At 38.6% G+C, this 26,190-nt stretch overlaps 1 protein-coding gene across 1 annotated transcript in view; it reads left to right on the forward strand.

The window, feature by feature from the left end:
* The window catches only part of PIR (pirin), an 83,747-nt gene that overhangs the window by 36,448 nt on the left and 21,109 nt on the right, over positions 1–26,190 (forward strand). Inside the window, exons 6-7 of the mRNA XM_016202966.2 lie at positions 15,142–15,226; positions 26,028–26,072. Of these exons, the coding sequence (XP_016058452.2) occupies positions 15,142–15,226; positions 26,028–26,072 (130 nt within the window). The remainder of the gene's footprint in view (positions 1–15,141; positions 15,227–26,027; positions 26,073–26,190) is intronic.

Below are 26,190 nucleotides of genomic sequence, written 5' to 3' on the forward strand. Positions count from 1 at the left end.
CTGATTCAGAAAGCTGATGGAGTCTCCGGGCTGTGGAAGGCCATTGGTGCGCACATGGGTACACGTGTGCACGTGCGTGCATGCACACACACACACTTTGTCCTATACACACGCCCTCTCTCTCTCCCCCTCCCTCTCTCCCTCTCTCTCCCTCTCTCTCTCTCTCTCTCCCCCTCTCTCTCTCTCTCTTACTTTGTCCTAGACCAGAACTAAAGGGAAACAACCTGAGAAACCAGAGAGAAAACCAAATTTTCCAGCTTTTGCTTTCATTTGAAATGCTTTATTCCCAATATATAATTTGTCAGTATTCCTTCTACCTTACTTTGATTTGGAAGTTACAGTTTATGTAGCTTTCAGGGAAATACCTTTATAACATGTCCAAACGGTAGTGGGTTTTTGACAATCATAATACTGGAGAGTAAACTTAGAACATTTTTGCATTGTACCTATTTCTCTATTTCAGGGGAAATTTGGATTCTTTGAATATACGCTGCACATTTTAAATAGATCTTGCTAACTTTACTGTTGACCCCAAATTCTTAACTCTTCCCCTCGCCTGCCTTTCCAAGTTTGCTTCTGTTCACTTTGTGATATGGGGAGAGCTGGCCCTAAGATTGAAAGAACAACTTCTCAAAGTAACATTTAAAAATGATTAAATCAAGAAAACAGGTAGCACAGGCACACCTTTTTTCCCCTCTTTTTGCCTTTGAAGTATTCCAGCAAGCTCATGGGTCTAGCTTGAAAAAGGATGATGGATATTTTCCTAAAGGCAGAGGTTGTGTTGGAGGCAGTAGGTTTGTGACAGGGCGCTCAAGATAACAGGCTCCAGCTGTCCCAAAGAGCAAGCAGAGGGAAAACAACCCTTGCTCAGAAAGGAATCCTCCCTTCCAAATGCCTCTCTGTTAATTTATTTTATTTATAAATCAGAGTGTTCTGTGATAGACTTAAAAACTGGAGATTTTAAAAACATTCCCTTTGAGCTGAGGGGTTGGGTTAGGATGGACCTGAGACTTCTCTCAGTATGTCTTTTATTTTTAATTTTGAAAGATGGAAACACATATTTAAAACATCAAGTTAAACCAGAGCAGAAAAAAATTTTAAAATTAAAAACAAACAGAAACAGATGAAGAACCTAACATTTGTGTAAAGATATTAACAACATAACCACACAGAGAAAATATTTATTTTAAAGGCTTTTAAAAATAGTCCTCTGAGTGTACATTTTTTTAGTGGAATATATTCTAAAGACAAAAAGAACAGCACAACATTTTTTAACTTCATGGGTTTTTTTAACTGAATTTATTGGGGTGACATTGGTTAATAAAATTATATAGGTTTCAGGTGTACGATTCTACAATACATCATCTATATATTGTATTATGTCTTCACCATCCCAAGTCAGGTCTTTTTCCATCATCATTTATTCCCCCTTTCCCCTCTTCTGCCTCCCCCAACGCCCCTTTCCCTCTGGTAATCACCATGCTGTTGTCTGTGAGGTTTTTTTTTGCTTAATCCCTTCACCCTTTTTGCTCAACCCTGCATCCCCCCTTCCCCTCTGACAGCTGTCAGTCTGTTCTCTATCTATGAGACTGTTTCTAATTTGTTAGTTTTTTTTTTGTTCGTGTTGCTATTATAAGTTTTATTTATTTTTTGTTAATCCTCACATGAGGATATTTTTTCCATTGACTTTTAGAGAGAGTGAAAGGGAGAGAGGGAGAGAGAGAGAGAGGAACATGAATGTGAGAGAGGGCTGGGGATTGAACCTGCAACCCAGGTATGTGCCCTTGACTGGGAATTGAACACAAGACACTTTGGTGTGGGGGCTGACACTCTAGTTACTGAGCCACGCTGGCCAGGGCAGCATTACAATTTTAAAACAGTTTTAAAATCAAACAAATGAGTAAACTTGTTAATATTTTTAGGAATCAAGATTTTGGAGCTACGAAAAATACTGTAATATTCAATGTTACATTAAACATTAAATGGACATAAAAAAAATAGATGGCTATTATCTCTATAAGTCAGTTTCTAGAGAGCTAGTATGTTTGATCATTTTAGGAATCCAAGATTTTTAACAATGCAATTTTATGTTTCTGACAATAATTTCATTTTCCTCTGGTTTTTATTTCCATTGATTTTTCTTTTATGGTCCATGTTTAATTAGATGTTGTGAGGAATGCTTAAAAAAAAGCCCCATCTAAGAAAGTCACAATCACCCAATGAATTCTGGCTGAATTTCCCTTTTAAGATGTTAAGTAAATGTATTTTAATGGGTGGGTGTAGGGAGAGAGGAAAGGAAATACCAGCATAAGGCAGAGAGCCTTCTGGGCTCCCTTTGACATAGAGCATTTGAGAGAAAGGGATATTGTCAAGTGCAAAATAGAAGTGGAGCTGATGTCACCATCCCTGTCTCCTTGAACACCTTGCCTCTCTGTCTCCTTGGAACTTATTCACCAAGTTCCAAAGTATGTCTCCTCTTTGGTGAAGCCTTCTCAGCTGCCCTAGATCCGCACAGCCATCTGTCACCAACACATGAGGTTTTTGGACTGGCAGTTATTTAATTCACGTGTCCTATTTCTCTGTGAGCTCTGTGTGTTCAGCCATTAGGCACCTGCTGTGTGCACATTGCGCAGTGCCCTAGAGATACAATATGAATAAGGTACAACCTCTGCTGTCAAATAAGATCACAGTCTAGCCAGGGAGAGAAACTGGCAAACCTCAGAAGCATAATGTGGTACGAGAAATGCTGAAACAGCAGTATGCCAAACCTGCGGGTAGTCTGGAGGAGGAGGGCGAGTTGATTTTGCCTGTGTGGATGGAGGGAGGGAAAGAGAGAAAAGAGGGGGCAGGGGGCATGGATAGTAGTAGAGTAATGAGTGTATGGGGACTGTGATGGGAAGGGGGGCTGTATAGGCAACCGGATCTGGTGGGGTTATGACAGGGGAAAAGGAAATGATGCAAAATATTGGGCTGGAGGGAAGTCCAAGACCAAGTTTGTCTACTCCTGGGTTTTGCCTAAGGCTTGCCTGGGTTGTGTGCGTATTCCTGCGCCCCTCTCTCCCAGGGTTTTCCATAGCATGGTTCGGAGTTAAGGTGGGGAGGGGTGCTGTGTGCTGTTGTGTCTCATCTTGAATTTCACAAAGCAGTTCATCCTATGGGACCTGCCCAACACAGACCATGCAGCCTGAGCAGATGATCAGTGTCATTCCACAGACAAGCGCAGAACTTGGTTCTGATTCAGTGTTAAGAAGAGGCACAGTTAAGTCTGTTAGCCTTCTTGTAAATAGGAGGACACCAAAGAAATGCACCCAGCACTTCAAAGACTTGTCCTGTTGTAGGCAGCCATAGTTGGCACTTCATTTGCAGTGAGGAATGTTCAAATAAACAGTGGTCAGCATCTGATCAGATCAACTGTACAAAAGCTTTCTCTTGCCCAGGGCAGCCCACTCACCCCAAAAATACCATTCTTGGTGTGCACAAAGGGTGCCAGATGTTCTTATTCCTTCAAGATGTCCCTGTTGACCTAATCACCTAGGAAGTACATTCCAGTGGTGTTGACAAGCCCCCCCCCCCCCCCCCCCGCCAGTAATTGAAGAATGGATAGGTGCACTTTTAAACCAGAAGTTACCTCTGTGCTATTCATACATCATTGTTCGTAGTAATCAGGATTAAAAATTAGCAAGGAAATTTTGACTAAGAGGATAATGAAAGCTATAAAAAAACCCCACAAGGTGTCACCTTCAATAAAGGTGAGTGACCACTTTGTGTTTCAGTGGTTGTCCTTGATGGCTGTCATGGCTTGTATTTTTTGGCTGTCATGGCTTGTATTTTTTTGGATATAATAAGTCTCTAACCACAGTTAAATATGCAGGACAGCTTCAGGGAGCTGCAGAGGGTCTTGCATGTTGCATTGAAAGCAGAGCCCTTGTGGATATAAATGAGACAGACGTCAGTATTTTAAAGACTGGTACTGGCACATATGCTGTTGATAGCTGTAAACATATTTCTTTATTTTGACTAAAGCATAAATCCTTGGGATCATGTAGCTTTTAAAAATTTGATCAAACACACTAAAATGTGAGAAAATTTGGTGTCAGATATAATTCTGATTACTTAAAACTTAATTAAGAATTGTGCTCCAGTGGACAGGCAAAGTATTCTAAGATAAGAATTTAAAACTTTCAAATCAAATGGGCTCTAAGTCCTCGATATGGATTACTCTGTTAAAGGAGGAGCATGGATATTGTGAGGAATTAGAAGGATTTCCCAGAAAGGTATCTATGCCATTATAGTTCAGTTGAGCTCAGCAAATATGGACTGAGTGCCAACGATGTGCAAGACCCTGTTATGGTGGGGAGAAAAAGATGGGGGCAAAATCAGGGAGCTGAAAGGCCACAGTCAAAGAGACAGGCATATCAGCTGCTAATACTACCAAACTATGGTCAGTCACCAGTCTAGTAAACATGGTGGGTTTAGGGGAGGAGAGAATAGATAGGAGGCTCAGCCCAATGTGGAGGTTCAGGAAAAGCAGGCCTAAGTCTAAAAGAGCAAAGAAGGGTGGAAAGAGTCTAGGCAGCGCGAAGGAGGCAGCCTGAAGCCATCTCCATTTATGAGGTGTTACTCCACAGAGGTGTCAAAATGTCCGGGGGAATAACTCCAACTTTTTAGAAAGCCTTCAAAACATGTATTCCTTGTCTTAAGCATGAAACCTGGAAAAGTTATCGTATCTACCATGTCAAAATTTTCAGGTAATTTCTCTCTGTGTGTTTTTTTAAGTTTTCAATTTCATTTCATTTTAGAATTATCTTCAATACGCCAGTAATATTTCAGCTGGAATAATTGCTCTTTTGCCTCCTCTGCCTTTATCTCTCCCTCTGAGTGACCAAAATGAAAACAGTGCAAAATTCCAAAGATACTATGCTCTTATGTCACTGTCTATGGGAGTCATCCATGTTGAGAAGATAGCACGTACATTTGGAACCCAACATGAGTTGATTACAATCCAGCTCATCCAGGTTCACGAAAAATAAAATAATGATAATTTGATCCAAATTACAAGAAGGAGAGTGGAAGGGAGAGCTGGGCTATGAAAAGGAGGAAGAAAAGTAACCCAATACCTTTTCTACTCCATCTTGCTTCCTTTAGCATTGATTTTTGTGCCTTTCCATCCTTTCTTTACCGGAGGATTTTCTTGTAGATCCCCACCCCATCACCAATTAGTGGTTCTGCCAGTTGAGTCCTCCTGGCTGCATTCTTTTCCCAGCAGCTTCCAAGTGTGGCTTCGGCAGCTCTGCTAGTCAGGAGTCAGTACTCACCTACATTTTTTTTCTGTCCTGGAGACTTTGAGTGTCTCTCAGTAACTACCACGACTTGGCTGGTAGATTTTCCCAGTGTCAGATATTGATTTAAGGTCTTCTGTTACTAATCAGAAGTTGAGTGAGAGTTTCTGGTGATTGTGATTAAATACTTTCATAGGTTTTAACTGACAGTCTGTCAGCCAGACAAAAGCAGATGTCTCACTTTAAAAATAGTCTCAAAAGGTAACAAGACACACATTTATCATAGTACCAGCCCTAGTTCCATGAGATTTCATTGCACAAGCAAATCTCCAAGCTCTAGAGCAGTTCTACCTACAGCAAATTGATCAAGGAGCAGACAGGCTCTTGAGAGGCGGTAACACAGAAACTTTATGCGGGTGGTACTTGGACAAGTTGCATGAGAAGGGAATTCCCTCACAGTTGGAGACCTTTGAGAGCCAGTGGCACCAAAAGGGAATTAGGCAAGAGGGGGAGTCAGGGAAATTGGAGAGGAGGCTTACCTGTCTAGGTAATATTGCTCAGCAACAAGGTAGAGGCTCTCTGGATCAGAGAGCTCCAGCGCAGCAACAAGTTTGGGGTCTTTTATGGCTGCAGGGTTCATTGTTTATGGCTAGCAGATGTTGGGTGCAGTTTCACAGGGTATGTAAAGTAGGTAGGCTCAAAAATGATTAAAAATATGTTAATTTGGAGTATATTTAAAGCAATTGGATATATGAGAGTTTGAGCTGGGCTCCAGCAGGCTTTGGGCTGAAGCTCCTAGTCTGCTGTGAAGAAGTAAACAACATGGGGCCACTTTGCCTAATTAACAGGTGCTATCTCTGGCCCATTTACGTAACTGTTGGACAGGAACTGCTCCATTCATTTATTTCTTCCATTGCTGTAATGGACAGGGTATTAAGATCTGAATGAAGTCCTTAGGGCAGCACTAGTCTAGCGCTCTTAATAGTATGAGATGCTTTTCAGAGCCGACCAAGACCTACTCTTCCCTTTTCTTCTGGCACTTCTATTGGAATCAGAATGTCAGGCAGCAATAGACATGAGAGATCAGCTCTCCAACTCCACCACTTTGCAGATGAGGACACTGCAACCCAACTAGGCAAAAAAGTCTTCCCAAAGTCAGACAGCTCATTATAGAAGGAACCTAGGCCTACACCCAGGTTTTCTAATTTTGCCCCATTTTATTTGCACAGTACCCCTGCCTTATACCATTCAGCCCCTGTACTTAAACTCGCTGAGTGTGTCTCTCTAGTTTGGCAATGCTGTAGCTTATTTTCATGGCAGGAAGCTTCAGAATGAAACCCCCCTCTCTACACCAAAAGGGTACTTTCATGTCTGTACAAGAACATACCCCTGACCATGTCAAAATGTCCTGCAAATGATTACACAGGAGAAGCCCTGTACCATAATAAATTCCCCCTTAATCGGATCTACACAAAGTTATCAGTCTCCAGAGCTCTATGAAATCTTATCTTTGCCAAATAGTTTCTCATCTTGATGCACTTTCTTGCAAGAACTCGTAAAAACATCTTAGTAAATACCAAATCTAACAGAAATTAAAAATATTATAAAGCCCTGTGAAGAATATTCTAGCATTGGTTAATGGATTTGCCGACTCAACCTTGGAATACATTATCCATGCGTGGGTGATAAGGGAAAGTAAGGCTCCCTGTTGGCATATTCGGGGAGCATTTGTGCTTTTATTGTACTGTTGCCTTTGTAGGATTACGGATGGATTGGTCATATAAGAAAAGAACATTTGTTCTTTCTCTGTTTTTAATTTTCAAAAAAATTAGAACATTTGTAAACCAACTTCAGTCAAGAATGGTGACTCAAAGGGTGAAGAAATCCAAGTCCAGTTTCACAGTTTACATGTCTGTGCTTAAATTTCAGGACTGTGAAATCTCCTTCCCCTTTAGCTCTTCTCTTCTCGCCACTCCTCCCCTAAAAAAGGAAAGGTGAGAAGGGGAGGGACTAGAGTGTTACTGTTAATTAAAGTGCCACTTGAAAAGGATGCTGTAGGACTGGACTGTAGGATACTTTGGCTGTGTCCAAAATTCTTGATTAGCTGGACAGTTTGATGCTCAGGATTTTTCACAATCATTCTTGTTCACAAAAGTTAAATATGTTGTCTGGCCCTCTCTAACTCTCACCCTATACAGAGCCATTGGCATTTTGCCTAAGAGTTTCTTGTTTTCTCTTTGGGTAGCACTTCATGTATATGTCAAAATATGATTATGGGGTTTTAGTCCTTCCCATGATACCTTTGGCACTGGGGATGGAAACTAATCTCTTCCACTCTTTATCAGAATTCTTTAAAATAACCAAGAATTCCAAAATCAGAGTGCTTTGGATTGGGGACAGAAGACATCGTTTTGTTGAAGAGCATCAGCCTATTCTAAACAATGAGAATTGCAAATTAACTTTGAATAATGTGGTGAATCAACTTTTCATTCCTCAAAGCTCTAAGTTCTCTAGGAAAAAGAGGAAGGCATGGTTCTTCATGCAGGCACGAAAGGAGTGTGGTAGTGAGTTTCTTGAGTGTGGTAGTGAGTTTCTTGAGTGTGTGTAAATGTGTAAGTGGTGGAGAGAATGGGGCTGTGCTGATGGTTTTTCTCCTCAGTGCAAAGCCCAGCAGACCATGAGAGTGGGAAAGCGGTGGGAGGAAGACAAGGAGGTTGGGAAGCCCCATGGGAGATGTACTTGATGACGACAAGAACTCCTTCTGGAATGCATCTTCCTCTGTTAGTTGGGGTTCCTGAGCTAGGTAGTGAAGTTTTCTCCACTGAGGCTCTTCCGTGTGATCGGCAGAAACAGAACCTACCTGAAATAGACCCAAGTGTATATGCATACTTAATAATGATAAAGAAGATTATCATCAAATGGGGAAAGAGTCAGCTGGGACAACTGGTTAACCATTCATAAAGAGAAACCAGTTTACCTTGCGATCTCACACCTCACAGTGAAATCAATTTGACAGATCAAATAATTAAATGCTTAAAGTGTTGAACTAGAAAAATATAGGCAAATATTTAATTTCATCTTTGGATGGAGAAAGACTTTCTAAGTTTAAAAGCATTGGAAGGAAAAGATTGTTAGATCTGACCCATATCAGAACTGCCATCAATAAAATTAAAGACCAAAAACAAACTGGGAGGTTTTTATAGCAGATATTATTAAAGGCTAATAGCATTACTTACTTACTTAATTAATTTCTTTATTTTTAATCCTCACCCAAGGATATTTTTTCCATTGCTTTTCAGAGAGAGTGGAAGTGAGAGAGAGAGAGAAACATTGATGTGAGCGAGACACATCGATTGGTTGCCTCCCACATGGGGATCAAGCCTGCAACCGAGGTACATGCCCTTGGCTGGAATTGAACCTGGGACCCTTCAGTCCCAGGGTCGAGGCTCTAACCACTAAGCGAAACTGGCCAGGGCAGCCTTACTTTATTTAAAAAACATATCTCATATAAATTGATAAGAGAAGCACCAAACCCCTTGATCCCACACTCTCCAGTTCTTTCCTCCTTCTCAGAGTCCTACTTTGCAGATGACTTGTCTGCACACATTATCTCCACTTCCCCACTTCCTCAGTGCTCTCAACATGACAGCCACCCCCGTCAGTGCTCTGAGTCACCACTGACTTCCCCCTAACGTGTGGCCAAACCCAGAGGTTTCTTTTTCCCCCTAACGTTAACTCTTCCAGGCCCCACACTCTCTGTCCTTACTTTGGCCTCTGAGATAATGCATTCTTGTGTCTCCAGATACTCCTTCTCAGTTTCTTTTCTAAGGCAGGTACCTTTTCCTTTACCAGGCCCCTAAAATACTCAAGTTCCCTGGATCTCAGTCCTCCACGCCCACCCACATCCAGTCTATTAGCAAAACCTTTCTATTTCCAAAATAGACTTTAAATCTATCTACCTCTCTCCCATCTCTGCCCAGCCTTGGCCAGGTCCATTGCAGCAGCATCTTCAGAGGGCTCTTCTCTCCTATTCTTACTCCCTTCCAGTTCTCCACATGATAGCTAGAGACATCTCTTTAAGATAAATTTGGATCAATGTGTTCTCATTGTACTTCAAAGAAATCCTAAATACCTTACTCTGGTCTATATCTGAATGGTTCTTTTCTAATTCTCTGAACTCACCTCATGGCATTCTCTCCAGCAACTTCTTTGTGTCTTCATATTGTTTTCCTCTCAGTTTCTGAATCCTCCAAGTCCTTTATTGCCTCCAGGCCTTTCCACATACTGTGCTCCTCCTTTCCCTGCCTAGAAACATTTTACCCCCACCTCTTCTCATTTGAGACCTTCTATCCCCCATTTCATTTTCTCTCTGTATGCTATTTATTGCTTTTACAGTCTGTATCATTATATATTTAATATTTTAAATTGTCTTCCTCACTAGAAAGTAAACTCCACAAAGTCTGAGCACATCTTTTATTCATCAATATACATATCCAATGACTAGCACACTACAGGCTCTCTATCAGTATTTTTCAAATGAGGGAGCTAGTTAATAATGAATAAAAACTTAAATACGTTAGTGAGCAGATAGTTTATAAAAAGGGAAACACAAGTGGCCTAATTAATATACATGAAGCACCTAGAATTGTGCCTGTTAGATACTAAGCCCTTAATATGTTTAGATATTGTTTTCTTATATTAATAATATTTAATAGTATTTGGCAGATTAAAATTAATATTGTCACCTAAACTGATTCTCAAATTAAAAGAGTAAGGAGATATCAATTTCTGCTCCTTAAATTAGCTAAGATTGAAAAGATTAGATGGTCAACATTTTGATGAGATGGGTACTTTTTACAGATAGTTACCAAGTGATTTGACAAAAAATTTGGATGAAAGCAAGTCAGTTAGTATAACAATTGACTAAAATGGTTTTTTGTTCAAAAACAAACACTGCTAGACAATGGCTTTTCAAACATTGCTATTTGTGCTATGGAGGTGGTGCCTTTAAACTTTTTTTCAGGTTAAGCTTTTTCGTTTTCTTGTCCATTTTTCAGATTCTCAGATATTTTTTCTTTTCCTTTCCTTTTTTTTTCTTCAGCAATTAATCCTTCCTTTCTATGTTTGTGGCAAGGATATATTGGAAAAAATCTAAATGGGCAACAACAGGGGATTAGTTAACTTTCTAACAATAAGGGGTTAAGTAGGGGAAAACAATATGTAAAGCACATACTGAGTTGAAAAACTGCCCTGTGGTGTAGCAAAATTACCAACTCTAGAAAAACCAATGACTAGCGGTAGACATGTTCAGCAGAATTGCTATTTTATCACATGATCATGTTGACCAATTTGCTTTTGGCCACATTGCATTTAGCTATAAACCTACAGATCTATCAAGAGTGCTTAAAATACCTAGACTTCTAGACCTAAAATTTCACTGTGAAGAAAAAAATAGAAATGTGGTCAGAGATTTATCTGCAAAGGTCTTCATCAAAAGTTAGTTTTTCTTTTTGCAACCATGCAAAAGAAAAATATATATAATGTTCAGCATTGGGGGGGTGATCCAACATGACAGTGAGCAACCAGGAATAGGTAGAAACACTTTCTTTTTCTTATTGGATATTGAGGATTCACACTTGTTAATAGTTGCTTACAATAATTTGCTTAAGCAACATATAGTAAGATTGAGATTTAAGTGCATTTCCTGAAAAATCACTAAATCATAAAGGGTCTTTGAAATTGTTCCCCAAAAGAAATGTAAAAGCATTTATTACAGCTCTGACACGTGGCAAATTGCTGCCACTTGCTTTTAGAGAAGGCCAGCGTGGTGCAAAATGAGCAGCGTTCAGGGATAAGTGGGTGGCAGTTACTCGTGAAAGGCGCAGTGGCAAAATGAAAGAGATTTCTTTTGCCACCCTCACACATAGCAAGCAACGTAGCACGCTCCCAGGAGATGTGTGTAAGCCACATGCTTTCCATGTGCAAGTGATTTCACCTCCTAATTACGATCACATTTACAGATAAAAACAGGAAGGAAGCCAGCTTGACAAGGGTATCACACCAGAAGCCAGGGTGAGCAGGAAGCCTTTGAAGGATATAAGGTGAAGGTAGTTGGGATTCGGAAGGAAGTGGTTTTGTAGACCCTGTTTGGTCTTGGTTGTTTTCTGGTCATTATTGGAGTGGTGTTTTTGACTCATTAAGGGTTTAATTCTGACACATTTATAGAGAACGAGAGACAAGACTTGTATGGATTTGGTGGCACTCCTATTGCTGGTTAGCCAAAATTTACCCTTAACCTCTTATGAAGAGTTATTATCTTCTAGAAGCCTCGCCCTACTTGATATTTGAACTAAGATTTTAAGTCATTAGCCTTTTCAAATGCAGACTAAAGCCCTTAAAGATAAGTATTCTAAATACTTTAAACAGAGAATTATGAAATGAGAATAAAGACAAAAGAAGAATAGTTTGGATTTTAGTACCTGCACCATTACTATTAATCAGGGCCAAAACAGAGAAAAGGAAGGGGAAATTTTCAGTGATGTAACTGAAGGGCGATAGTTCTGTTCATGCTGAAACATCCGTAGAGGAATGCTTTATTTTAGGTTGTAATGTACCAATTTATTTTAACCCTATGGAAATAGATATATAGCTAAGTTTTAACCAAAAAAGAATGATTTGTTTACTTAAATTCACATTCTATTTTGAGGGTGTATTAATAGTTTAATACTATACATAAAAATAAACAAAACAAAACACAGAAAAGAATGTGCCTTCTGGTGATATTTCTTTATTTTTTACAAATCAGCAGTGTGTAATAGAAAAATTTGCCTAAACTGGTTTCCTAAACAGGTTTGCCTAAACTGTATTCGAGGCTGATGTTATCATCCTTGAGTTAAATGAATATAATTTATATTTGCTATTTCAACAGAATTACCATGGAAGATAAAAATTAAAAAAAAAAAATCTACCTGCTTTTCAAAAACTGTGTGTGCGTGCGCGTGTACACACACACACACACACACACACACACCCTACACACACACACACACACGGAAACGGCTTCCAAAATGAGGTTTATTTTATTATGGATTAATTGAAATAGAATAATGTATGTTTAGGTTTGGGGTAGTTGATTATTCAAGACGTGTGCTGTATTGAAACCTTCAGTGATCTGATTTTCAATATAAAAAGGAGATTAGAATCAGAATTCTATTTTAGGTTAATGATGTGGTGAAAAATACCTTCAAAATGAATTAAAAATTTCCCTTTAACCCTTTTCATGCCAAAAGACAATAGGGTATATTTGTGGCTTTATAATGTTGTGATGTCCCTGATTGGTTTCTGTTTAAAGTTTTATAAATGAATACATTAAGTACAGAATTCTGTGTGTGTTTTGTGCGCACACACACATGTATCTATGTAGTTGCAGTCTTAGAGATATAAGTTACTATTTTTTGGACAACATGAATTAGGTTGAAAAGTTAGAGACAGGAAGAAAAATAAAAGCTAGCCCAGAGGGCAAGATTGGTGAATGAGTTTGAAGGCAAGAATAGAGTGAATTGATCAGCGGCTCCCCATTCTCTCCCCATAGGCCTCATTGCTCTCCTCATTGCAGCCACATCTCACTTTTCTATAGCTCTTGTCTGAGAAATCAGAAGGGAATTTTAAAAATGAAAACATGGAGGAAAACATTAATTTTCTGATTCAGAATTTCAGAATCAGAAATAGACTTCAGCATCAGGGAGTTTCAAGAAAAGATTTTCAGATGAGCAAACTAGGCCCAGAAGAAGAAAGGTGTTTTGCTAGTCAGCAGGAAAGCAATCCTAGCATCAAAGACTCCTGGTTTCCAGTTGGAAATTATTTTTATGACTGCATTCTGGGAGAATATTAGTAAAAATTAAACTAAGAACCTCTTTGTGATTAATCTCTTTGCTGTTGGCAGGGATGCTGCATCTGCCCCTGAGGCAGAGGTTAGGAAAGACGGTTAAAGCAAACAGGGGTTCTTTTTCTGGAAAAAAACAAAACATTGCCCATATAGAGGAGTCATCTGATATTATGTGACATTTACCCTTGATCTTTTTAAAGGTAATTTTGGAAGTCTTCATTAGACAAAACCAGATTCTTTCCATATGGTGTCTTACACACCTAATAATTCTAGAGAATCAGCTCCTGTGTCTTGCTGGTGCTGCCCTTGTGTTATGTATGTTTCAACCTCTTCAGATTGATTGTCAGTCTTTGGCCTCAGGCTGCATTTGATGTCACAGGTCTTTCTGGTTTCATTTATGTGTGCACAAGGGGATTTGCTTTCCCTGTCTTTGAAGCTATATTGATGCATCTTGACCTTCTAAGCCATGTAAAACCACCTACCAGACCACTTAAAGCCCAATTCTTCAGTACATGAAACATTCATAGGAAAGGGAACAGTCTTCTGATAGCATTGTTTATAATTGTCTATTCCAAAATTTAATGCACAGATGTACACTTTGACCATACTAAATCACCCTTCCTGAAAAAGAGGCATTCTGCTACATGTAGGTAAATATATTGATGAATATCCTGTGTATATTATAAATAAATTTATTATACATGAGCTTTTCCATTAGGAAACATCATTCAATAAATATTTATTGAGCACCTACTATGTGACAGGCACAGTGGGTTGGCCCTGGGTGAAAAAGGCTGAAATGTCCATGTGTTTCGTGGAGTTTACATAATTATTCTCTGCAAAATGATGCCTTTATCAAGGAAAAAATAATTCTGAGCTCTGGATTCTCTCATTTGATCTACTCACACATTCATATTTTTAATAACTGTAAACTTTATTAAAATATAACACATATACAAACAGTATATAAATCAAGTGTATAGCTCAGAGCATTTTCATCAAGTGAACATTGCCATGAAATCAGAAGCCAGGTCAAGACACAGAACATAATTATTGAATAAATTAAGCAAGATAAAAAATTACATGTATATGATTCCATTTATATAAAATTGAGTAAAGTACATCAATGGTTACTTGGAGATTAGAGAGTAAGGAAGCATGCGATGGAGGGATTACAAAGAGGCATGAGAAAACTTTTGAGAGTGGTAGATATACTTATTATCTTGACTGATGTTTTCACAGATTTATATATGTCAAAATGTATCAAATCATACACCATTTATTGTCTATCAATTATATCTTTCAAAAGTTGTAAATATTTTTTATTGGAAAAATTAATTTTGAGGGTACTCCAAAGGGACATGTGGAAGCCTTCTGGTGTGATGGTTTTTTATGGCTTGATATGGGTATATAGGCAAAAAAACAAAATGTAGCAAAAAACTGTATATTTCAGATTTGTGCATTTCACTGTATTTAAGTTGCAACTTCATAAAAATAAATTTTATGAAAAAGTAAAAAAAAGAAAAGAAACAGAACATTGTCAGGCCCCAAAAGCCCCGTTTTGAACCCCATCCAATTACTCACTTAGCTTTATTGAGACCTGGGAAGAAGCATACATTTGGATGAGAGATAACTTACCATATCAAGTGGAAGACTGGAAGTGAGAAATTTAGATTAACTATTGCCCAGTAAGCCATTAACATCGGACCATATTTAAGAAATGGCTGTTGGGAGATAGCTGTCATCCTGAAATAGCTTGTCAACCATATTGTAAAGCTAGGAAGGCTAACTCTTAGACCTAGACCCTTAAGAGGGGGCTGCACTGGCAAACCATCCAGCCCCCTACCCCCACCCTGCTTTAACAGTGCCTTCCAAAGGAGGAATTGTACATATAATGGATTCAGGCCCCAGCCCATTCTGAAGTAAAGAAGAATCTTATTCTTGGAAAGATGCTGATGGTTTCTCCTTTCTTTTCAGTCCAAGATTTACACTCGCACACCAACCTTATATTTGGATTTCAAATTGGACCAAGGAGCAAAGCATTCCCAGCCTATTCCTAAAGGTATGATGGGTTCTGGGGTTTAGTGATCATTTTAGGAAAAAAAGGGGGGTAATTTTTCTGGAATGTTCTTGATTCTGAACCTGAGCCCAAAGTTCTATGAATTTTGTTTATGCTAAATTATGTTTAAACTAGCCAATATTGATGGGGCCTTTCAAGTTACATAAATCATAGAATGTTAGGGCAGGACCCTCTGGGCCACCCCCGTCATTTTACAGGTATGAACGCTAAGGCCCAATAATTAGCCAAGTGTCAGGACCATGTAAAGGCAAGACAAGGCAGGACTCACATGTCCTGACTTCCTGGCCACTACTGACTTGCAGTGTTCCTGGAGGCAAATTCCAACCTTGTTACTTATGAACAAGCGAATCCTTGACTGAGATACATGCATCTCTTGATAAAGGCATTGCCATGAAAGATTTACCTTTAGGTTGACATTTAAATACAAAGAATAATTAGAAAGCTCCCAAGCATTTAAGGCCAATTTTATTTTTAAATATGGTTACACACAAGGTCATTAGGCATCAGTCTCAGACCCATTATTTTCTTCTTTGTCTTTTAAAATTTATTTTATATATTAATTTTAAAAAGAGAGGAGGGGAGAGATAGAGAGACAGATTTATTGTTCCCCGTATTTATGCCTTAATTGGTTGATTCTTGTATGTGCCCTGACTAGGGATTGAACCCGCAACCTTAGTGTATCGGGATGATGCTCTAAATATAGAAAAACATTTAATTAATTCACTTAAACATATCCCTACTCTTATGCATAATTTTTATGACGATAAGTGTAGTGACGCATATGCTTTAACCTTTTTCTTTTACTTTTGAGTTTGTGCCCCTGCATTCCCTTTTCCTCCCTTGTCAGCCCATAGCAGTACCTTCTCTAGATATCCCAGAGCTAGGAGAAATCCCAGGTGCATCCTTGAATTAGATCTTGCTGTGTTTTTCTCCACACTTACTTTTGTACACTGACATATATATGCATGCAAATAGACACATATGTGGGGTTATTTTGTCATTGTTTTACTAAAATAGAATCATATTATAAATACGTTTTTGTATCTTGCTTTTTTGACCAAACTACCTCCTGGAAGTCCTTCCGTCTACTCACGTGGCTCTTAAATGCTGGTGTTCTGTGCCGTGGGCTGACTGCAGTGCGTTTAGCCAGTTCCTGTCACTGGGCGCTCCCTTTGTTCCTTGCACTTGGCTACTGCATACTGGTCTGCAGTGCGCATCCCTGTACACATGTCCTGCCGTATGGGGACTTATTTCGATGTGACAGGTTTCCAGGAATAGTCACAAGGTCTATCCATGTTTAATTTTAAAAGGTATTGTCAGACAGCCATGTACGAGAGGACCAGTTTCTGTGACCCCACCAGCACTGTGTATGGTTCATGTCAATTTTTGCTTTACTCTTAGCCACCACCCTATATTGCCTCGTGAGATAATGCGTATCTGTCAGTTAACAAAGCTATACTTCTGTATTATTTTGTCACTATGAATTTTAAACCAGAGATTTGTTTTCAAAAACATTTTTGGATGGAAACAAAAGCGAGTAACTTAGAAATACATGTTTATTGCTGAGGCACTGAAACCCACTTTAAACACGGGTTTTATAAACCCAACTACGAAGCAAAAGAACCTTTCTCTAAGACATCGCTTATAGTTATAGTTCCCTCTCTCCCTCCCTCCCTCCCTCCCTCCCTCCCTCTCTCTCTCTCTCTCTCTCTCTCTCTCTCTCACACACACACACACACACACACACACACTCATTCATGCTTGCTTTAGGTGACGAATCCAAAGTTTGAGGCTGCTCTGTGCAGTACCAGACAAACAATTCAAATCTTATAAAGCACTTATTATTTGCAGACTTGATAGTTCTGGTTTCCTATAAGCAGACATGTTAGTTGGTAAAATTATGCTGTATAAATTTCAGTATCGTCATTTGAAGTCAAGGTCACCCTTTGTCTTTTTTTTAAACCACCTTTCTATTTGCATGAAATATTTTTACTTTTAGTCTGTGTGTATCTTTCATTCTCAGATTGGTCTCTGTGTCCAGTTCAAATTCCATTATAAAATCCAAGGACTGTCTAAATTAATTTCATTTTGGTGCTTTGCTGTATCAAATATTCCTTGAAATGTTTGGGTCACTGGCTGGACCCTGGACATGTTTTGTTTATAACATTTTGATTGTTTTGTTACTCATGGTAAATGGACGTGACATAGATTTCTGGGTTATGTTTGGCTTTTGGCATATGCTTTGCAATCTAACTAATTTAATGTTGACTTCATTGTATCGTTACCAAACAAATGGGCTAGAAATAGAGGCATACAGTGCTACATCCCATTCCTGATACCAGGAAAATGCACATTTCCCAAGGGATGTCCAGTTAAGGGATACTGGAAACATTTCTCATGAATCAGACTAAATGTTTTCTGAATTCCTTCCCATAAATAGTTTTGGAATCGATTTTTGCCATCTCTTTATTTCCTTTGGGCGAGGCATGTTTCTGTGGAGTTGTGCTAATCTTGCAGAAAACAGATGTTTCATACAGTGATGATTTGGAAGGCAGTTAATGTCAGGAATGGAGCTGCATGCTGCATCACTTACAAATAATCCAATTTGTCATGTCTTTGACAGTACCAGATTCTTTTCACAATCGCCACACGTTTTTCATGTTAGTTCTTGGCTAAAATAAGAGTAAGTAGTTGTTTTCTTTTTCTGTCTCTCTCACTCTCTCATTTTTTGCAATGACTTTTGCCATCTTTTGCTGAGCAATCTGATTTTCCTTGCTGTAAACTGATATACAGATAGCACTGTTATCATTCACTAAGAAGGACATAAATCTGTATTTCTAGGAAAATATCAATCTTTTCCAAGGAATTTGTGGCTTCTGGTCCTCATGTCCCCTTTGTCTTCTGACTGCATCAAAATTTGGCCCTCAACAACCACTCTGTTCTCCCCATCTTCCTCCATAGTACCTCTGCTACTAGGTATTTAAAAGCATGCTCTGGAATGTTAAAGGTATGGAAAAACTTAATTTTATAAGCCTTTTTTTTTTTTTTTTCATCCCTCAAATTTTAACTTTACAGTATCTGTATATCAATCAACAAAATTTCTTTAGAAAATATATAACCTACCCTTCTGTGGTCAGCAGAATAATGGCTCTGCCAAAATATCCATGCCCTAATCTCTGGAATTTGTGAATATGTTACCTTACATGGTAAAGGGGATGTTGCCTGTGTGACTAAACTAAGGATCTTGAGATGGGAGGCTAGCCTGGGTAATCCAGGTGGACCCAATATAATCATAAGGATCTATATAAATGAAAGAGGAAGACAGGAGTCCGAGTGAGAGAGAGGAGGTGACAATGGAAGCAGAGTTCAGAGTGATGCAATTGCTGGTTTTGAAATGGAAGGAGGCCACCAGCTAAGATATAGGGGCAGCCTCTACAAGATAGAAAAGGCAAGGAAACGAATTCTCCCCCAAAGCCTCCAGAAGGAACACTGCCCAGCCAACACCTTGATTTTAGACCCTTGAAACCCATTATTGGACTTTTGACCTCCAGAACTGTAATATAATAAAGTTTTGTTTTAAGCCACCAAGTTTGTGGCAATTTGTTACAGCAGCAATAGGAAACTAATGCTCCCTTTTAAATTATTAATATATTTTTGATTCCCTGTTTACCTTCAAGGGGAAAAAAAGGCAAGGAACCACATCAAGTATATCTTAATAAAGCTGGGGGGCAAAGAAATAAATGCTTCAAAACAATTTTTTTAGAAAGTAGATTTTAATGCCACGAATATGGTAGCTACTCAGTAAATCACATTAGGATATGTTTAAATGTGTCTCATTGTATTAGTTATCTATATTGCTGCATAACAAATTAGCCCATAACTTAGTGGCTTAAAACATTTGTTATCTTACAGTGGCTCACAGTTTAGCTGTGTCCTCTGGCTCAGGGACTCTTACAAGGGCTGCAATCAGTGTTGGTCATGGCTGCAGTCATCCCAGGGCTTAAATGGGAAGGGTGCACTTCCAAGCTCATAGTCTTGTGGTTGTTGGTAGCATTCAGTTTCTTGAGGGTTGTTGGCTGCAGTCCACTGTCAGTTCCTTGCCACATGGGCCTCTCCGTAGGGCGGATCAAAACATGACAGCTGGCTTCATCTGAGCTGGCCAGTGAGAGAGCCAAAAAAGGTGAGCAAGATGGAAGTTTTTATATAACCTAATCTCAAAAGTGACAGCCCATCACTTTTGCCTTCTTCTTCTTCTTAAAACCAAGTCATTGGGCGCAGCCCACACTTGGAGAGAGGGGATTACACAGGGTTTGAATACCTGGAGGCAGAAGACATCTTAGTGTCAACTCACCAAGCTTATGATCTTGCTTCAAATTGCTGCACATTTTTCCATATCATCAACAACTCAAAAATGAAGTGGTGATTTTTTTTCTCTGGTTGGTGATTTTTTAAAAAAATTGAGTAAGCCTGGAGAAATACATGGTGAATTCTCTTCAGAGTTCCTGCCTAAATCTATTTTCATTATCTGCTTTTTAGAGGAGAATGCTCCCAACATGAATGATTCATGTGGAATTTTAGATTTTCAGGTGTTTTCATAGAGACGAGTGATTTTTACTTGGTTCACTATATACAACACATGATTTAATTCATGGGTAATTTTTGCAAAGCTGTTATCTACCGGTAGTACATTAGAATGTTGAGCCACAATTCCCCTCATACTTAGAATATACTTGTAAGTTATGGATGTTAATCAATAAGCCTTCAGCCCAGCCAGGCGTGGCTCAGCGATTGAGCATCGACCTTGCATCCAGGCGATCGGGGTTCGATTCCCGGTCAGGGCACAGGCCTGGGTTTCGGACTCGATCCCCAGTCAGGGGTGTGCAGGAGGCAGCCGATCAATGACTCTCATCATTGATGATTCTCTCTCTCTCCCTCTCCTTTCCTCTCTCTGAAATCAATAAAGATATATTTTTAAAAACTAAGTCTTCAGAGCAGTGGTAAACATGAACCAGAGCCTAAAATATAAAATGGTCATATCATTTTCCTTTGGGTGGGTTGTCTGTATTTTCCACATTGATTTGTAGGAGCTCTTTATATATTCTGAATACTAGTAATTTTCAGTTATTTGTGTTACATATCTTCTCTCTTTTGCCTGTTTTCCAATTTTAATAAACAAAAATTCTTTAAATGTATCAATCTATTTTCTAATGGTTAGTGCTTTCTGTGGTTTCTTTAATAATTGTCTCCGAACCCCAAATCATGAAAATGTTCTCTCTATTATAGATGCTTTCTTGTTCTTCCTTTTTTCTCAAATGTCTATATCTGGAATTGACTTCCATGGGGAGGTATGCTTGCATTTTTTAAAATGTGGTTTTGAAAAAGAGAAAAAAATGGCAAAAAATTCATGATGGGAAATATCATGAACATTTTTAGGAGCTCACAGTTCAGTGAGTCATCTTGTAGTAACAATAATAATAATAATAATAATAATCGCTAACATTTATTAAGTGCCCACTGTTTGCCAGTAACTGCTCTAAGAACTTCCCCTGTACTAATATCTGTAGTCCTCATAACTTCATGAGGTATGGACTGTGACTATCCTATTTTCTAAACGAGGAAACTGAGATACAAGGATGTTAAGTAACTTTCTCAAGGTCAACTAGCTGGTGAGTGTTGGCAAGGCTGAGATTTCTAACCCATATAATTTGACTTTCACTATGGCTCTTAACCACTAAGGTCCAGACAAATTAATGGAACTTTACTGACCAATACCCTATTGTTAGTGCCTTGGATATATGACTAAAGAAACCCAAGATTTTGCAGATAGTTTGTAAAAATGACTAGTTTTGAAATTTTTAAATGAATAATTTCATCCATTTGAAGGTTGTATTCTGTTTTTCTGATATATCATCTTTAAGAGAATTAATCATCTTTAATTTACTCTTACATTAAGAGTCCATGTAAAGTAAGAAACTATTCTAAGAATTGAAACACATTTCAATATTTTCCAGGTCCTGTTTAAAAATATTTTTCTCTTAAAACCAATTAGGTGCCTAGATAGGTCCTATGATAATCCTAGGAGTATTTATGACATTCTCTGCCTCTCTACTTTAGTTCTAAATTGTCTATCACCTTGGCTTCAGTCTAAGTTCAAACACCTAAAATAGTTTTTCTACTTTGCAGCCCTAAATATAATTGTTTTACTGTAACTACATATTTTAATTATTTTCTGAATTTTTCTCAGCAATTAAAAACAAATTATGAATACTAACATATTTGAAGAGGAGAAAAGATCTGTTCAAATAAAGCCAAGAAATAATAATAACAAATATTATTTTAGTTTAAATGATCACATTGAATGTCTTGTTGCTGAGAAAAACTTCAATGTAGGCTTATAAGCAAGAAAATAATCCATGGAGTTTGTCCCTTAGAGGGCTAGGCTGCATTCTGGGTTTGCAGAAGACTATCTTCTGAGAGTTTACATTCCAAAGAGTTTATATTGCCAATATACTTTTTTGTTCAAAAGTTTGAATTTCTAAGTTTTTCTGTTAGTCTCTGATGCAATGAATGTTCAGTATTATCAATGTGGACCAACCCATAGGGAAGGTTTTCCTGTAGGTTTCAATTATTGTTGCTTAAAATATAGGATCTTCAGAGACAGCTTATAATGTTACATGGCCATGGGTTATAAACACAGACCATATGACCATTAGACATATGATCATTCTAGAATGTTTGAAACATTCTGAGTATATTTTATTCTGGTCAATCTTCTCAAGTGTCTTAGTGTGGGTGCCATTCTATGCAATATCATTGAGTATTTTATTATTGATGTCACTCACCATATTTAGTAAAATGGGCATTTTCTCTTGACGGAATTTTCACAAGGTCCTGTCTCTTGTCCAGATGGCAGAGCTACAAAACTGATACCTCTCTCTTGCTATTTATGCTTAGTTATAAGATGGGTATTGAACGCCTGTGCTTGGCCAGTTTAGAGATCTTATATTGAACTGTCAGTTGCTGTATGATCAGAAAGCCCACGTTATGTCACCAATTATAGACTGAAGTGTTTGTTGGGACACAGACAGCATCCTAAGTGCCAGAAGTTTCTTGAAGAGGGCAGCAAGGATCTGTTCTCTACATTTTGGGAAACAGTGATCCTGTCAAGATTTGTTCAGTGTCTAGTGTAGCGTGCGAGGAGACCAGTTGTCTTGGAGCTGAGGGGAGTGAGCCGGGACGCATGGGGCCCTCTCTGTGGTTATGTGCCATGCTGAGCACAGTTGCAGGGCTCTTAGAAACCAGCACTGGGGTCTGGCCATCTTTGTGATCCAGAGGTTCATTGCCTTCCTAGCCCCGTTTCCTTTGCTTCTTCCTTCTCTTTTTCTCTCCCCAGAGCTTACCTTTTTCAAGGATTTGGTGTGTCACCAGGCCATGTTTTTCTACTTTTCCACACATATACAGGGGAGGGCAAAAGTAGGTTTGCGATTGTGAGTACATGAAACACAGAGTTTATTCTTTCTTTCCTTGTATTATATTTATTAATTATTTTTATATGAACAACTGTAAACCTACTTATGCTCACCCCATAAATGTAAGGAGTAGTTGTAAAGTTCATTGAACTAATGAACTCCAAGACTGAGAGGCCGGAGGAGAATGAGCTGGCTTAAGCCAAGGAATGTAGGCCAAGTAAAGCTCTCACTAGGGACCCTTTCAAGAATTGGGAACCTCCATGGAAATGAGAGCAAATGCCACAGAAAATGATTTACATATTTAAAAGAAAAGTTTTACATTTTTTATGTTTGACTAAGGGAGTACTGACTTAAATGTGTTACTCATTAAACTGTCCTACAGGGACAGAGGTAAAATGTGACTTCCATCCCAACTCATTTTCTTTCTTATTGCCCAAGGGAAGGGAAGAGCTTTCCCGCTGCAAAGAGCCAGTAGCTTGGAGAGAACATTTGCAGAAGACAGGAAACTGTAGGACCAGTGACCTCTGATGGCACAATAAAAATGTGGGGATGGTATCGATTCCTGGTGCAGGACCTAAAAGTGGAAGGAGAGGTGGGGGGAGATAGAGAGTGGAGGCTTTGAAAATCTCACAAGAGAACTTTTTGCTAACGCAAGGCCGAGAAGGAATTCTAATAAAATGTGGTGGGTCTTAAACAATTTGGCTCTTTTTGCTGTAGCTTTAAGAAACAATGCTTGATGGAAATGAAACAAAGCTTAACAGAAGCAAGCGCACATGGACAACATATTAAAAAGAAGGGGGAAAAAAGGAAATTGCCCCCTGTTCCTATAGCATTCCCCCTAAACTCTGTGCCTTCCAACCAGTAACATGAATTATGTTACTACTAATGAAGTTGGACTCTATATCCTAATAGAAGGCTTTTTCACAGAGCAAAAATAGGTGAATGTACTTAATAAATTGACTTGGCCATTCCTTTAAGCAAATGTTTGGTCCTTTTGGATCATGTAAGAAGATAATGGAAAGAATACAGACCCAGGCAATTGTGTATAAAGTAGTTTTCTGCTTGGAGGGTGAGTAGGAATAACGCAAAGGGGTTAGAGTAGACATGATATTAGAACAATCAAAATAATCCCAAATAAAAACCCAACTGAGCAATTGAGAACTTTGAGGTTCTGTCAGACTCGGAAACCATTCCTTTTTAAATACCTTATATAAATTACAACATGTCCTTACAATGGGATGCTTTGTAATCTTGCCCAAGGATGAGTTATTTCTCTACTTTTTGACATGGAAAGGTATCCAAACAGATCATTGAGTTAATCCTAGTTTTTAAGCAAACAGTATAAAAGATAAAAGAAACAGAAAGTGCAAATACAGAATTGCTAACAATATTCATGTCAGGGTAAGTACAAATGTTGCAGAAAGATTTTCTGTTTATATAACATCACACACATTCACAGTCTTAAAATACAGGCCTGGGCAAAAGTAGGTTTACAGTTGTTCCTATGGAAAAAGACAGGCAGGTTATGATTGTTATCTTTATTAACTCAAAAGAATGTCATTCACAATTGTAAACCTACTTTTTCCTACCCCTGTACTTTCAAGTTAATGTGTATTTTTATGATGGAAAAATCAATAAAGATCTTTACACTTTGAAAAAGAAATTTAAACAATTTTCAATGGTGAAAAAATTTAAAAAGCAGCTAAGGAAAGTGTTTTGTTGCAGAGTTTTATTATAAATCAGGCTAAATAGGACTAGAGCAGCTTAGCATCCATTACAAAGCAGAGAGAGAAGTCATTTAATAGAGTCAGCCCATTGGGATAAGACACGTGGAATGGAGCTGTGAATTGTTAGCATGTATTTCCAGGATCTGCTAAGAACCGCCCTCCCCATAATCTCATGACTTGAAAACTTGGCTGTGCCTTATTCATCTTCTTATCTCCACCTACAGTGAGTGGTAAAATTTAACTAAGTGATGGTAGACTGAGCTCAGAAGACTGAGTGAGTGGGTCAGTAAGGGAGAAAAGGTGTGAGTGAGCTATGAGCAAATAGCGTTACTTCCAGAGGCCTTAAAACTTAGTCTAGTAAAGTCTCAGGAAAAACTGAAATACGAAGGTGAAAAATATCCTCTGGCACCCACCCAAGTGGATGACAAAATCTTTTGCCATCCTTCTGATTTTCTTAAACAGACTCATTTACGTTAAGTTTTAGCAGTTATACCTTTTCTTTGGTGCCTCTGTTGCACATTCCACCCCACCTGTCATCACATCCACATGCCTAGGGATGTCCTCTCTGATCCTTCCACCCCTACCTTTGTTTTGTTTACTGTGTCATCACATTGATTCTCACACAGGCTCTGCCCTGCATTCACTTCCTAGATCTTTTCTTTTCCTTTTTCTTTCTTTTTTTTTAATTTTATTTTTGACAGTATTACAGATGTCTCCCATTTTCTCCCTTTTTGCTCCCTCCTTTTCCACTGAAGGCACAGAGTGACATCCTAATTCCGTTTTGAGCTTGCCGTTTCTAGATTCATCTCTCTCAGCGGCACCATAGCATCTCTTCTGGGCTGTGGGCACAATACATAAATGTCCATGAAAACCCAGTGCTGGTAACTCAAAGAGCTAATGGCAGGTGGTCCATGGTTCTGAGCTCTTGGCTCCATGAGTCACAGTAGGAATCTGGTGAATGCTTTGTATCCTCTTCACAGAAAAATGTCCATAGAGGAGAAATTGTGGGGACAGTTCCAGGGAATGCAAAGGCCATCCATTTGTGCCCCCAAAGATTATGCACCCATGGATCTCTTGCTAGGGTAGATAAAAAGAAATGAGTTCACTGGAAACTAAAGTGCAACTAAGTGAAGAAAAGCATATTTCTAGCATTGTCTTCCTGGAGAGAAAGAAGCACAATGAACTGCCAGACTGGTGGTTGTAATTATTAGCATGATCATAGAACCGGAAGGAGCAGTTTGTGCATACAGCAGTTGGTATATAGATATATATAGAGAGAGAGATATAGCCAAGCAAACTGTAGACTCTGCTTGGGTGGCTCTACAACATTTGGGGCCAAGTCATTTAGGCTTAGTGGTGTGTGTGTGTGCATGTGTGACTGTGTGTTTTATACAGCTCACAGAACTTAAATTTTTAAATATAATCTAAAAGAAAAGTATTTCATCTCCAAATTTATCTTTTATATCTGTTACATAAATTTATAGATTTATGTTTCATATAGACAGATATTATTAAATATATTGTTATATCTTTATTTCTTTTGGTATTATGGACACTAACCTTTTAATGTTTCTGGTCCCTTTTCAGGATGGACAAGCTTCATTTATACCATTTCTGGAAATACATATATTGGTAAGTGATGTGTATGTTGTTTTGGGTTCAATTGCAATATAATTTAAACTACTGAAGGGGAGGAAAGAATAATATGAACCTTTTTATGTAATTGAATACTACAACTCCTCCTGTCCAG

The sequence above is a fragment of the Miniopterus natalensis genome, chromosome X (assembly GCF_054644295.1).
Source record: "Miniopterus natalensis isolate mMinNat1 chromosome X, mMinNat1.hap1, whole genome shotgun sequence".
Classification (NCBI taxonomy): domain Eukaryota; kingdom Metazoa; phylum Chordata; class Mammalia; order Chiroptera; family Miniopteridae; genus Miniopterus; species Miniopterus natalensis.